The sequence below is a fragment of the Lolium rigidum genome, chromosome 7 (genome assembly GCF_022539505.1).
Source record: "Lolium rigidum isolate FL_2022 chromosome 7, APGP_CSIRO_Lrig_0.1, whole genome shotgun sequence".
Taxonomy (NCBI): domain Eukaryota; kingdom Viridiplantae; phylum Streptophyta; class Magnoliopsida; order Poales; family Poaceae; genus Lolium; species Lolium rigidum.
In genome coordinates, this window is record NC_061514.1 from 142,624,440 (window position 1) to 142,637,212 (window position 12,773).

Below are 12,773 nucleotides of genomic sequence, written 5' to 3' on the forward strand. Positions count from 1 at the left end.
GGTGCAGATGCCCCTAGGTTCAGATAGTGCACTCTCCTTATATATTGGATTAACTCACTATTAGATTTCCTTGGCCTGCGATTTTACTTAGCAAGAGGCATTGAGCTGTTGATTTGTTGCACTAGTATGCTTCATTTTATGAACTGGGTGGTGGAGCCTGCAATTTAGGATGCAAAATACTTTTAGAACTAGTTGCGATACAGCTTTACAGTATTGATGCAAAACAAGTCCTATCATAGTAGTATGATACAGTTTGTTTGTTAGGCGAAATAGAGTAGATTAGGGCTGGAATGTATTTTTTGGATGTCATATTATTGGATGACAATGGTATGTCACTGAATATATGACGTTTGCCTTAACAATTACTGCGAGATACCTTTGAATGTCTTTTATACTTCAGCAAGGTCATCTCCTTAGAACCCTAGCAGGTTCTCTTATTCCTTCACTCTTGGTAACATTTCAGATGTAGTATTGGATTTCCATCATTTTAATTAGATTACAGGCTTAGAGTTTATTTTTCTCATTGATTATTGTGGGTTTTAGACCGCTGTGGTGGATGCCGGACTGGAGGAACTTCACCTTGTGGCTATGCAAAGCAAGGTTGAAAAGGGTGTGCCTTGTTTCTGGTGTTGGTCCGCACAAGAAGGGCTTTACGAGACATGCCTTGGGATGCTCAACCAGCGATGCATAGCCATTGTGTTTGATCTCGACGAGACCATCATATTTGCCAGCAACGAGAAAAAATTAGAAACTCACATGGAAGAGATCAAATCAGACCTGAAGAATTCTGAACTTGATGCGGTTACACAATTGGTACTTCAGAATCAACTCTGTAGGGTCTCTAAGGATAATACATTTCTGAAGGATTTTGTACATAAAGGTGCTATCACTGTCGATCATGAGATTGTGAGGAACCAACATGAGAAGGGCATGTTGTATAAACCTGGCGGACTACAACTTGTTCGACCTGTAATCAGGGTCCCGAAAAGGAATGCGGTTCTGACTCGCCTTAACCCAATGGTATGTACGATTTGTTTGGTTGTTCTGCAAATCACCAAATTATTATTTATTATTCTTATAACTTCTAGTTTAATTGCTGTTGAGAAATTAGTTCATGTCATGCTCATGAAAATTAGCAATGTAATATAGATATTGCTTTCGTAGTTAATGAGTATTTATATTATGTAAAAATAATTTTGAACTTCATAAAGAGGTCATATATGTTGTTATTTTGGGCTGGTGTGTTTAGTTTCTAAATCAAAATATTTATGTTTTTGCATATCAATATTAATCTGATGGATGGAAGGTGTATAGTTCAAGTTACGTATATTAAAAGTCAACAAAAAATACACAGTTTTGTTGGAATTGGCTTCTAATATGCGTATAGGGATACAACTTGATTTGGTATAAGAGGAGGGTTAGCTGTTGGACTCAAGTCCCGCGTGTGTGGACCAGTGTAGGTTTAGGGTAGGTCCTCTGTAGCTTAGGTTTTTGGCCGCAGTGCGGTGTTCTGCTCTTTGGTTGTCGAGGGATCTGGGACGTAGTCTGTTCAAGCTGGGATGGTGTAGCGGCGGCGACATCCTTATGGTGGACTTGTGCCCTTGGGCTCCGTCGTTGCGACGACGTTCACTCCAACGTCGGAGCAGAGCTCGGGAGGTTGGTAAAAAGTACGCAGAGATAGTAGTCTGAATTGGTGACAGCTGGAAGATGGTGAATTTTGTGCTAGGTTCGTGGTTAGAGGTTGGAAGATATGGTTTCCTCCTCTGACGTCGCGCGGGGGGTGTCAAATCTGGAGTTGTATGGCGTGTTCAGGGTGCTGCCCCGGTCTGATTCTTTCAACGGCAATGGCTTTGCCTTTGGCAAGCTACTTTGGAGGTCCGTAAAGCTGCAGACAGTGATGGAGCCGCGTCGAGTCGTCGACCTCAGGTGAAGAGCTGATCTGTCCACTTTTTCTTAGGTGGCTGCTACTGTGGTGCCAGGGAAGGGCAGGTGTTGGTACCTTGTTTAGGGTTTTCTTTGGTCCGGACTGTATTTTTCGTTCCTGGCTGAGCGTTCCTTTGGGAAAAGTTCCGTCGGGTCCGTGTTTTCGTGCCATGTAACTTTATCTTTATTTAATAAATGAGACACGTATTACCAACAAAAAACGCTGTTGGACTTGAGCACTTGTAACCCAGACCTAATGTATATAGACTAGAAGATACTGTCCACAGGTTAGACACGAGATCAAAAGGGGGACGGTTTGGTCGCCCATGGCAAGGGTGGCTGGACAACTGGCGGTTGTTTGGAGACACTATGGATGGCGTTGACGGATGTTTTTTCATTGGATGTGTTATGTCAATGTATACATGAGAATGTGGGATGTTGGCGTTCACAACGAACCATGTTAACAAACATCGCCCTGCCGTCCACTTTTATGCAGTGGTCCGGTCAAGATAATTATAACAGAGTTCAATGGGATCAGTTTACATATGGTGTTGCTACTTCGAGACTAAACCTGATTTAGGGCAATAATTTTTAAAATTTTACAACTTGTGTATTAGGCCACGTACAATGCACAGTGCTTAGAGAGGTGCTTACAAAAATAAACCAAGCATTTTCATAAGCACCTGTGCCTATCTCTATAGAGGGGGTGCTTAGTTAAGCATTTGTCTAGAGCAAATAAGCACCGGTGTTTAGCTAAAAACCGGTTTATTTTCTAAGCACCTCCTATAAGCACCTTGCATTGTACATGCCCTTATGCAGGTCTAACTCCAAACATCATATAGTTATGCAAGCAAGTTTCACAATTCTTTTTTTCGAGAAAACGCAAAAAGCCTTTGCGTTTCTTTTCATTGAATAGAGAGAAAGGGTTTAGTACAAGGGCCTCCTAGGAGGTGAGTGCTGTTATGACAAAAAAATCAGTGGACATCCCAGGTTGTGGGCAAGATCGCTCTAAGTCATAGTGCTCCAGCCCTGGACCAGAACGCCGCCTCATCCTTGATATTGTCGAGGGTGCGAGAGATGGAGGGGGCGGCGTGGTTGAAGACGCAGTCGTTCCCCAGTTTCACAATTCCAACATAACAACACATGTGCTACTAGCATGTTATGTTATGTAAATTGCGTTCTCTGTTCAACACTACTGATGTATTCCCAACTCATCTTTGTTTTCTAATCCAAATGTCATTATTATTTTATTAATCTATTAAATAAATATACCAGTTGTTTTTTGCAATATATGCTTGAAAACCTTCTTGTATTTGTTGTATATTACTGTCAATAATTATCCATATCATCTCTTCTTACCTGCTGCAACATTATATGTCGTTCAGGATCCTAGAAGTAGTTATTTTGTAAACATACGGCCTGGCTGGGATAATTTGAAGACTTATCTGAGTAAAACCAGTAGATGGAGAAAATATAAGGTATATGTATGTACAAAAGCTGGAAGACAATATGCTCTCGAGGCATGGAGACTGCTTGATCCAGAAGGCAGCTTGATCAGCTCAGAAGAGATTTCACAGCGTTTAGTATGTGTGAGGCCAGGTAAAATTTTGCGTGAGTATTTACTATTCTTCTTTCATGAGACCCTCATTGGATCAATTCTAAATGGTAATAGCTAGGTTGGATAGGGAGAAGTACGTTGCGTCGTTGATCACTAGCTACCAAGTATTTCTCAAACAGTATTTTTTCCCGACAAGGGGGGTAGCTTGCTTTTCAGGTTAAAAAAAATCTTTAGCTAGTGTTGCATGGCAGTTTGATAAAAAAAAAGTTGCAATATTTGTATCATCATGTATGTTGGTTACAAGCACAACTACTAGAACATCCTTATGTACAAGTAAAATATAAGTTTGTTGATGGATGGAAGACTGATTAACACCGATTATGTTTCTTGTTTGTGCCACATGCACCTTCGTTTTATTTTATTTTGTATTGACTGTTAGGTTCCAAAAAGTCGCTTAAGCGTGTGTTTCAAAAGAGTTCATGCCATCCAAATATGGCGATGGTGATTGATGACCGGATGAATGTTTGGGATGACAAAGATAAACGACGAGTTCATAATTTGCCTCCTTACACTCCATCAGTTTGCCCTGAGGACAAGGTAATTTATATGTATCTGAATTCTTCCCTATTTTAATTTCTGAAGAGAACAAATTGAGACTAGTCTGTGATGTTGCATGTATTTTAACTGAATTGGACTACTCTGACATGTTGCATGTATTTTAACTGATCAGGTGGTCAATGGTTGCTATGTGCTTCAGATTCTAAGAGATTATATATCGGAAGTACATAAAGGATTCTTCAGGTTTATTTAAAATAGATAAAAAATAATACGATACAGCCTAAACACTCAATATTGTATTTATTTTTACTGTCGTCTATTTAACAAATGGGTTATATATATCTTGTAGCGAGTTTGATGGGATGCTTCTGAAAAAAGTAGATGGACTAATGTATGAAAATGATGGACTGGATCTTGTATACACTCCAGATGTTGGTGACTACGTAGAACTGACGGTATTTTCTTGCTACCTTTGTATTGCTTGGTCTGTGACTAAGAATCAGACATTCATATTACTCGCTGTTATGTTCCAGAATAACAAGATTGTAGAACACAGTGATTCCCCTATATCACCCAAAAATACAAAGAGTGCTAAAGGGGAGGTGGGAGCAAGAATTAATGGAGAGGTAAGTTTTGCTCAATTCTTTCAGCCTACTTGTTCGCCTTTTTAACTAGAGAAAGAGGTTAGGGATATCTTATGTCATATGATTATCAAATACATTCTTTAGCGGGGATCAAATATGACATCATATGATGATAGGCATTGAAGTTTGTCCAGTCTTTATGGCATGCCGAACAGATAAATAAATTATAAACCTTCAGACATAATATCTAGTCATGAATATTCAGCTTGAACGGTTACTTTCCAATTAAAATGTTCAATAAAAACTGTTCTACCCAAAATATAAGCAAGTGCTCCTTCCGTTTTTAAAATAAGATTTATTAGCATTTGTCTACATTCGTATAACCTTGAATTTTGAATCAGTGCCAGAGTACTCAATCAACCATTGCCACTCCTCTGGTTGTACATCTTCAGGCACATTCGCCAATCTAGCAGCATCAATTTTGTACGCCTTGTATGTGGCGCTTAGAGTTGAACGCCAAGCTCTATATCGCTCATGTGCAACTTTGAGAATTTTCTCCTCAATTACCGGTGTATCTTCCAATGCACATCTGTCCTGTAATGAGTACAACAAATGTCTATGCTTAAACAATGCATTTTCAATGGTAAACTAAATAACACATGTGAAAAGGGTTGTACTCACTATCATATCGACAACAATTTGTCGATGGATGGTAGGGTGAATATCCGCCCACCTTCTCACTCCAATGAGCGGTAACCTTTTTTTTCATCATGAGTACCACTCATCTACGAATGTACGGTAGTTCATTCCTACTGTACCACCCAAATGCTCAGAGAATGAAATATTAAGCTTTTCTGATCCATTGGCATAACGCTTCTTAGATGCTTTAAAACCCTTAAGAGCACCTCGCCCCTTCTTCTTCTTCTGTCCGCCAGTTTCTACAACCAAAAGCATACAAGAAATATTGTGTTGCTCGGTATTTGATTATAGTAGAATAGAACAAAAATATAAACCAAAATTTGTACCATTCTGTTGTAGTTCACGGTTTCGTCGAGCATGAGATGGCCATTCACCCAGTGCGCACATGTCATTGGCGGACACTGGAGTGTCAGATTGTTCTTCAGTTTCTGCATAAGGTTTAACGGTTGTTAAGATTAAGCAATCTAGGATTTTATGCATTATACAAAATGGTAGAGACTCAAATATTTTTTACCAGATCCTCGCTGGTTTTTGTATGCTGCTATACTTTCCATCCTTGTTACAAGAACAAATCCTTTCTTTACTGAGCGCAAGAACAATTAAAGGAGTTAGCATTATCCTTGTTACAGAATAGTGATTAAGAATTAAGGAAATTGTGTACCTTTTAGAAAGGAGTAATGTGAATCCTCTGAAGCTTGCACTTGATGTCGATGTATTGTCATCGGTATCCTACCAGCAACATCTTGCGTTGAATTCATCGTTGTGCCCTTGTATTGGTAAAAATCCGGATTAGAGTCAATTTCATAGTAAACGGCAACAATATGGTAGATCTGGCAACAGAGAACGTTTGATAAATATCAACGTTGGAAGACATAGTTTTGCTTCAGTAGTTGAAATTCACATTACTTAAATTTGTACTTAAACATCCAAAACATAGTATGAATGAATTCTTCATACAATTTTCTTATTTAATTTGTACTTATTTTATTTTGGATAAAGTAAACAATTCTATCACTAGAAATCAAGAACAATATGTAAAATATACGACTTGATCCAAATTAAACTTACTACTTTCCAGGGTGCACAACAACAACACATGTAACATCCAAACACAAACTTTCTACTCACACATATATAGTACTTCCAAATTTACATGCAACATAAAACCTGTTCTGCTAACATAGTACTTCCGAAACACAGACATAGTAGTAGGATTACAAAAGCCAGATGACATAGTAGGTCTTCAGTTCTTCACACATGCATACATATAACATAAACATATATAATAAGACAAGGACATGTTGCTGGAATAGGGACATCTCTTGTCCTAGTCCCAGGACTCCCAGCCACTCTTCCTCTTCTTGCTGTTGTTGGAAGAATCTGCCACCTCCGATTCACTTGGCTGCTAAATGGTCTTCTTCATGGGTCGTGGGAGGTACACTGCCACATTCTGCAGGTGAACCTGTCCCTGGTTCACTAAGCTGATCCTGCGATACAGTTCGGAGGTGATATATCCATCCAAGATAGCGTAGTTCAGGTTCTTCTCTGAAAGTGGCTTCCATTCCCAGAACGAATGCCCTTCGCGTTTCTGCCCGTCATCCTTCATACCTTCCTTCATCTTCAAGTACTTTTTGTGGATGAGCTTCCCAGCCATAGCTGCCATTCCAGCCCTGCCGTTTCTAGCACCTTCAATCTTGTAGATGTCCTGGATGTTGATGTGGTACTGGATAGGAATGTGCAGCCACTCGTTACCAAGCACTCGTCTGTCCCCTTTTATGCCCACCCCAACGAAAGTTATGTTCTTGTTCTGCAGAATATTCTTTAGGCTGCGTGGAACACCTACATATATATCATAACGCAAAAATGTAGTTAACATGGGATTAGGAGCTTGTTTTATATTATATATATGCAGTGTAATGAACAATTTAATTTGTTGAACAACTAATTAATAATACGTATAGTACATGCTAAGCACTAATTAAATGTTGGGGAACGAATGTACATTTGCAGATCAATCTAACATGCCAAATGTTGGGGAACTAGTACACATTGCTAAGCACTAAATGTTGGGGAACTAATATACAGGAAGAACTTTGACCACACAAGAAAATTTGCAGATCAATCTTGCATGCCAAATACCGTCAGAACAATGGTTGCCAAATAACAGAGCGGATTTTAATTTTATTGCGCGCATGTGCTGTTCCTAGTTGATACCAAAAATAAATAAATAAAACTCTTGGCACTCTCAAGAACAAAGGTCGGTCGTACTCAGACTTCAAGCAAATTATTTTGGGGAAATGATAGTACCTTATCTTGTGAAAGACGAGCACATGCTCCCTCATGGCGAGCTGCATCACGGCCACCTTCCTCTGCGTGCCGTTGTACTCGAGATCTAGGCCGACGAACTTGATCTCCTCGTCCGCGAGCCAATGCACGTACTTCTCGAGGATTAGATTCATGGTTGCGGCCTCGTTCGTGTACACCTCCTCAATCCATGTCGCGCCGTGAGCATGCACATAGCGGTCTCCTTTCTTGCCTGCGGCTGCCGTGGTTTAGCGAATCGGGGTGATTTTTTTAGGGTTTGTTGTATCTAATCAGGCGGGTAGCGAAGCGGGCGGGGCGATTTTTAGTGGTTTTTCCTAGCGGAGATTTTCCTAGGGTTTACTGTCTAGCGATTCCTAGCGAAGCGGGGTTCTGTGTGATATGAATTTTATGTTCTCTTTTCGCTGTTTGAGATTCAAACTAGATGCTCCTATAGTTCTCTCCTCTTTTTTTTTACTGCATATGTTTGTTATTACAGTTCAATTAATTGTCTATCATCTAATTGTTCACTGTTTATAAGGAATTTATAACTGTTAGTGCAAATGTTGCAACCTGAACCTAAGCATCCCAACTTAGTTTTAACGTGTAATAGGTTTCATAATTCGCAAATGTTGCAATTTATCATCATTAATTGTTCATTGTTTATCTATCAGTGCTATTATAATTATCTATCATCTAATTGTTCACTGCTTATTAGGTTGACACCATGGACCTCCATGAAGTTTCCATCTTGGTCGCAGCCAAGAAGATCAAGATCGCTGACACCATCGACATTAGCTCATCCTCCGAAGGTGATGGTGCTGCAGCAAAGGATCATGTTGTTAAGCTTGGGGAAGAAGGTGATGGTGCTGCAGCTAGTGATCTTCATGCTAGTGCTGGTGCACCGGTTCATCTAGATGATGCTGCTGCTGCTAGACTTTCTGCCAAGCTGACTCGCCGAGGTAAAATATACCATGGAGCATATTAATTATAGTTGCAGGATAGGTAAAATGTAGGCCTGGCCGTTTGGCATGATAGTAATTTGGATGTATATTCAGGGAATTTTTCAGTTCCTATCTGTCTTCAATTTTAGGAAAACTTTGTTGCCGAACTATATGCCTTAATTAATCCTTGATTTCCTTAATTATATGTAGGTCCCAGGATAAAGGGAGGTCAGACATTTGACAAGTATTGCGTGTTTCCCAACCTAGTGGAAATGTACCCTGAACAACTTGAAGCCCTGAAACATCAAGTTCGTGAAACGCGCCCCGCAATTCCTTTCTATGTGTGCACTATAAAGGGTGCAAGTACTCTGAGAGGCAAATCCAAAATGGTAAATAATCTTAAGGATGTTTTTGCATATTTATGACAATGACTACATCTGAATGAATTTTTGCATCTTATAATTAACTGCAGTACTTCACAAGGAAGTTTACCCAGAAATACATCTTGAAGAATACGAACCTTCCAGCTGATGATGTGGAAGTCTCTTTCAAGAATGGATCTTCTGTGCAAGTGAGGATGATCATGGGCAAAGGGAAGAATAAAGGCGCCATGATCACAACTAACTGGAGAGTTGTGGTGCAGGACACCAACATGAAGGACAATGATATATTTGTGTTTTGGTTCCGCTCCAATGGTCGTCTCAAGTTACTTGTTAGGAAGCTCAAGAAATGAGCTAGCAGCAGGCTGGATGTTGTGGTATCCTGCATTCGACTGTGCTGGGCCTCTGGTATGTACTGTACGCAATATGATGCCACTGTGTGATGTTTAGGTGAAAAGTTTTCTGAAATTGTGGGAAGTGACTACTAAATGGCTCCTGAAGTGCTCAAGAGAAACTATGGACCTGAAATAGACATATGGAGTGCTTATGTTATCTTATATATATTGCTATGCGGCCTCCATTTTTTGTTGGTACTTTGCCTTCTCTCTATGGAAGTCTTTTATAATTAGCTTTGGTCTAGTGCAAATGGTCTTGGCTTTATTGTAGAGACTGGACAAGGAGTTGCAGAAGTTGTACTTCATGGAAATATAGATTTTAAGAGAGAACCCTGGCCCCATGTTTCTGTTAATGTTGGTTGGACAGATGATTCAGACTGGTCCGGAAATCAGGCCTTGACTACTTGATTGTTGTACTCACCTTGACTACTTGATTGGTTAGTTTCTTCTCATCACTAAGAATTGCTTCAAATTTACGACTACTTGATTGGTTAGTTTCTCTCATCACTAAGAATTGCTTCCAATTTACTTTAATGTATGTATGGAGAAACCAAACTGATTTGAAGTGTGGACTTGTATCGTGCAGTAGCTTCATGCATTTAATTTCCTAAACAAAAAGGAGGTACTCCCTCCGTCTCGGTTCATAGGGCTCAATATGAAAAAACATTTGTCCCATATTATCTTCTCTCTAAGGCCTACATGCATTTAATTAGAAGTAGTAGTTAGTCTCCGTCGCTGTTTTCAGCATGCAGGAGGAGTGGAAAACGAAAAAGTTTGCATGAGGCTTGACTGCATGGGCGCGCTGTGAAGAAATGCTGGTTGCATGCGTGTGCTGGTGGCTGTCATTAAATTGGAAGTAGCATGTGATTGGGGAGAGGCAGCGCTAGGGAGAGCTTTTAGCCTCCAATGAAAATATGCCTTGGTTACAATGCAAAACGATTTGAGCCTTGTGAACCGAGACAGAGGGAGTAGATATCTTCTGATTTTTGTGTTGACACCAATAGGCTCCGTGCATTCAAAGTTCAAGGACCAATAACAACAGTCCAAAAAGCTGAAATTCGTAGGATGGAGTGGCAAAGAGATGATTAGATCAAGTTTGTTTATTGTTCTTACTGTGCCCAGAGTCTTTGTGCACTGAGGAATCTCCTGTGTATGCAATAGGCAATAGGCATGATGAAAATCAAATTCCTGTGAATTACTGTAGTTAAATGGGACTCAAATTGTTTGGTTGACACAATTCCTTGCATGATGAGCACGTCAGGATGCATGCTCTCAGATTCGTGATTTGTGCCTTTCGCATCACATGACACGCATCACTCACTTACGCATCCATTATGGTTACTAAATATTTTGCATCCGTCTTAAATGACATCACAACACATTATTTGTTCTGAGGCTTACGCATCCATTATGGTTACTAAATATTTTACATCTGTCTTAAAGGACGTCACAACACATTATTTGTTCCGAGGCAATTTTACTTTGTGCTGATCAATATTCTCTGTACTCCAACAACTGATGTTTGCTTAATATGGTCAATGATGTGAGCTCTGTTGCTTCATTTGCAACTACAGATCCTTGCTTAATATATTTCTAGAAAAAAATTGTAGATGCCTTGCTGAGAAAGTACAAATTTATTTTCCAAGCAAATACTGTACGATTTTGAAGAAAACAAAGGTGAGGGCAGTAAGTAGCATAATTAGGAGATCTCAGTAAACTTATTTTGTGGGACATTGCTCCTCATTTCGAAGCAGTATCGTAGTTTCTTGTACTTTTTTTTTTTGACACTATTAGCATTGTAGATTATCCTTGAAGCAATATCATGCTTTTAATCTTACTGCTTTTGAACCACATGTACATGATTTGGCTGGTGTATTACTGGTACAATAGAATGTGATACGAAATTTTCTGAATAGTTGAAGATGGTACTTAGTCTTTTCTATGTGCTAAATAAGTATTTGGGTGTTTTTATCTATTGTAATGGTTGCTTCTTATTTCTTCCCATTGGTGTCACTGGGTTAAGTACTGATTATCAGTACATGAGTGGTTGAAATTTATTCATAACTGGTTGAAACAACCTGGTATAACCTTTAACTTTGGGAAATCTGAGTCTCTTTTTTCATTACGCAGTTTTCTGGCACCTGAATATGCCAATAGGTGGGTAAATTACTGAGAAGTCTGATGTCTACTAATTTGGGGTAGTTCTAGTGGAACTTGTCACTCGGCGCAAGGCTGTCGATATCGACATTAACACATTTCAAGTCAGTACAAAAAGTTACGCGAACAAAAAACTTTTTTTGCAACCTGTGCAAAAAAGACAAATTCGAACATATCAAAATGTATATATACCTGTCAGAATTTTCTCTTTTTTGTACAGGTTGCTAAAAAAGTTTTTCACCATGCCAATTTTTGTGCTAACACATCACACTGAAATGTACATCCGGATTTTCTTGAATTTTTTGACATTCTGAAAAAAAACCAAAAATAAATCACCTAATCGGTGCATCTAGACCTACTACCCAAATCGCCTTCTCCAGTAAAAACATGTAACAATGATATAAAATAAGCATGGAATAATAATAAAAAATGGATACATTTAGAACGTGTATATATATCCAGAATCCCAGCTCTGAATAAAGACCTGAGATGCCAATGAGAAAAATACTCTCTCTGTACATTACTACCAAACACATGCAGTTGCCCTGCGAGCTAGAAACGACAAAACTATTAGAAATAAATTACGGGAATCCAGCGGACTAAATGTAACACTCATATTTAACCGGTAACTAACATCCACTAATAAAATATATACACAGAAGAAAAATCAAACGGTCACAAAATGAATTACGACTACACATGGAGGAAATTAGCATAAAAATAATTGTATCTACACCTGGCACAATTTGCTTTACAAGATGGAAAAAAATTACGAGTAATGGGAACGGTAGCGGATCCAGGGAAATTTTGAAGCTCGGGCAAACAGCTAAATATAAAGCTTATGATGCTAATTCTTTGGCTAATAGTCATAAAACTGAGCTTGCTGGCCGGCCAGAAACCCGGGCATCATAGTGTTCATCTTCACAGGTGCGCACTCGACACGTCTACTCCCTACGGCGTTTAGGGTCCATACTCAACATGCATAGAACCGGTGGGCATCAATGCACGATGCAGAGCAAAGCACGAGATCTGGTCTGCCATTCTATCTATAAATGTTCCTAGCATACCCGGCCAACCAGACCATCTAAAGGGGCAAAACGATCTGTGCCACTCATTTCACCCTACACAGTAAATGCTCAGTTCCACTTTTCACTGCAGCCGTCCGATTGGTGAACATTTTTCTCACTTCCTTATCTTCCAGCGAGTCGATGAAGTCTGGGGCCAACTATGTGCAGGATCCAATGGTCAGAGGGAGCTACGGGTGTTCTTTCACG

The 12,773-nt window shown here is 39.5% G+C and overlaps 1 protein-coding gene across 1 annotated transcript; it reads left to right on the top strand.

The window, feature by feature from the left end:
* Positions 1–548: 548 nt before the first annotated feature.
* LOC124679255 (RNA polymerase II C-terminal domain phosphatase-like 2) lies at positions 549–9,504 on the top strand. Its single transcript, XM_047215051.1, has 9 exons — positions 549–1,020; positions 3,309–3,522; positions 3,921–4,078; positions 4,212–4,282; positions 4,389–4,494; positions 4,573–4,665; positions 8,342–8,585; positions 8,778–8,956; positions 9,040–9,504. Exons 1-9 carry the CDS (start codon positions 589–591, stop codon positions 9,298–9,300), a joined length of 1,758 nt encoding a protein of 585 aa, XP_047071007.1. The 5' UTR covers positions 549–588; the 3' UTR covers positions 9,301–9,504.
* Positions 9,505–12,773: the final 3,269 nt, after the last annotated feature.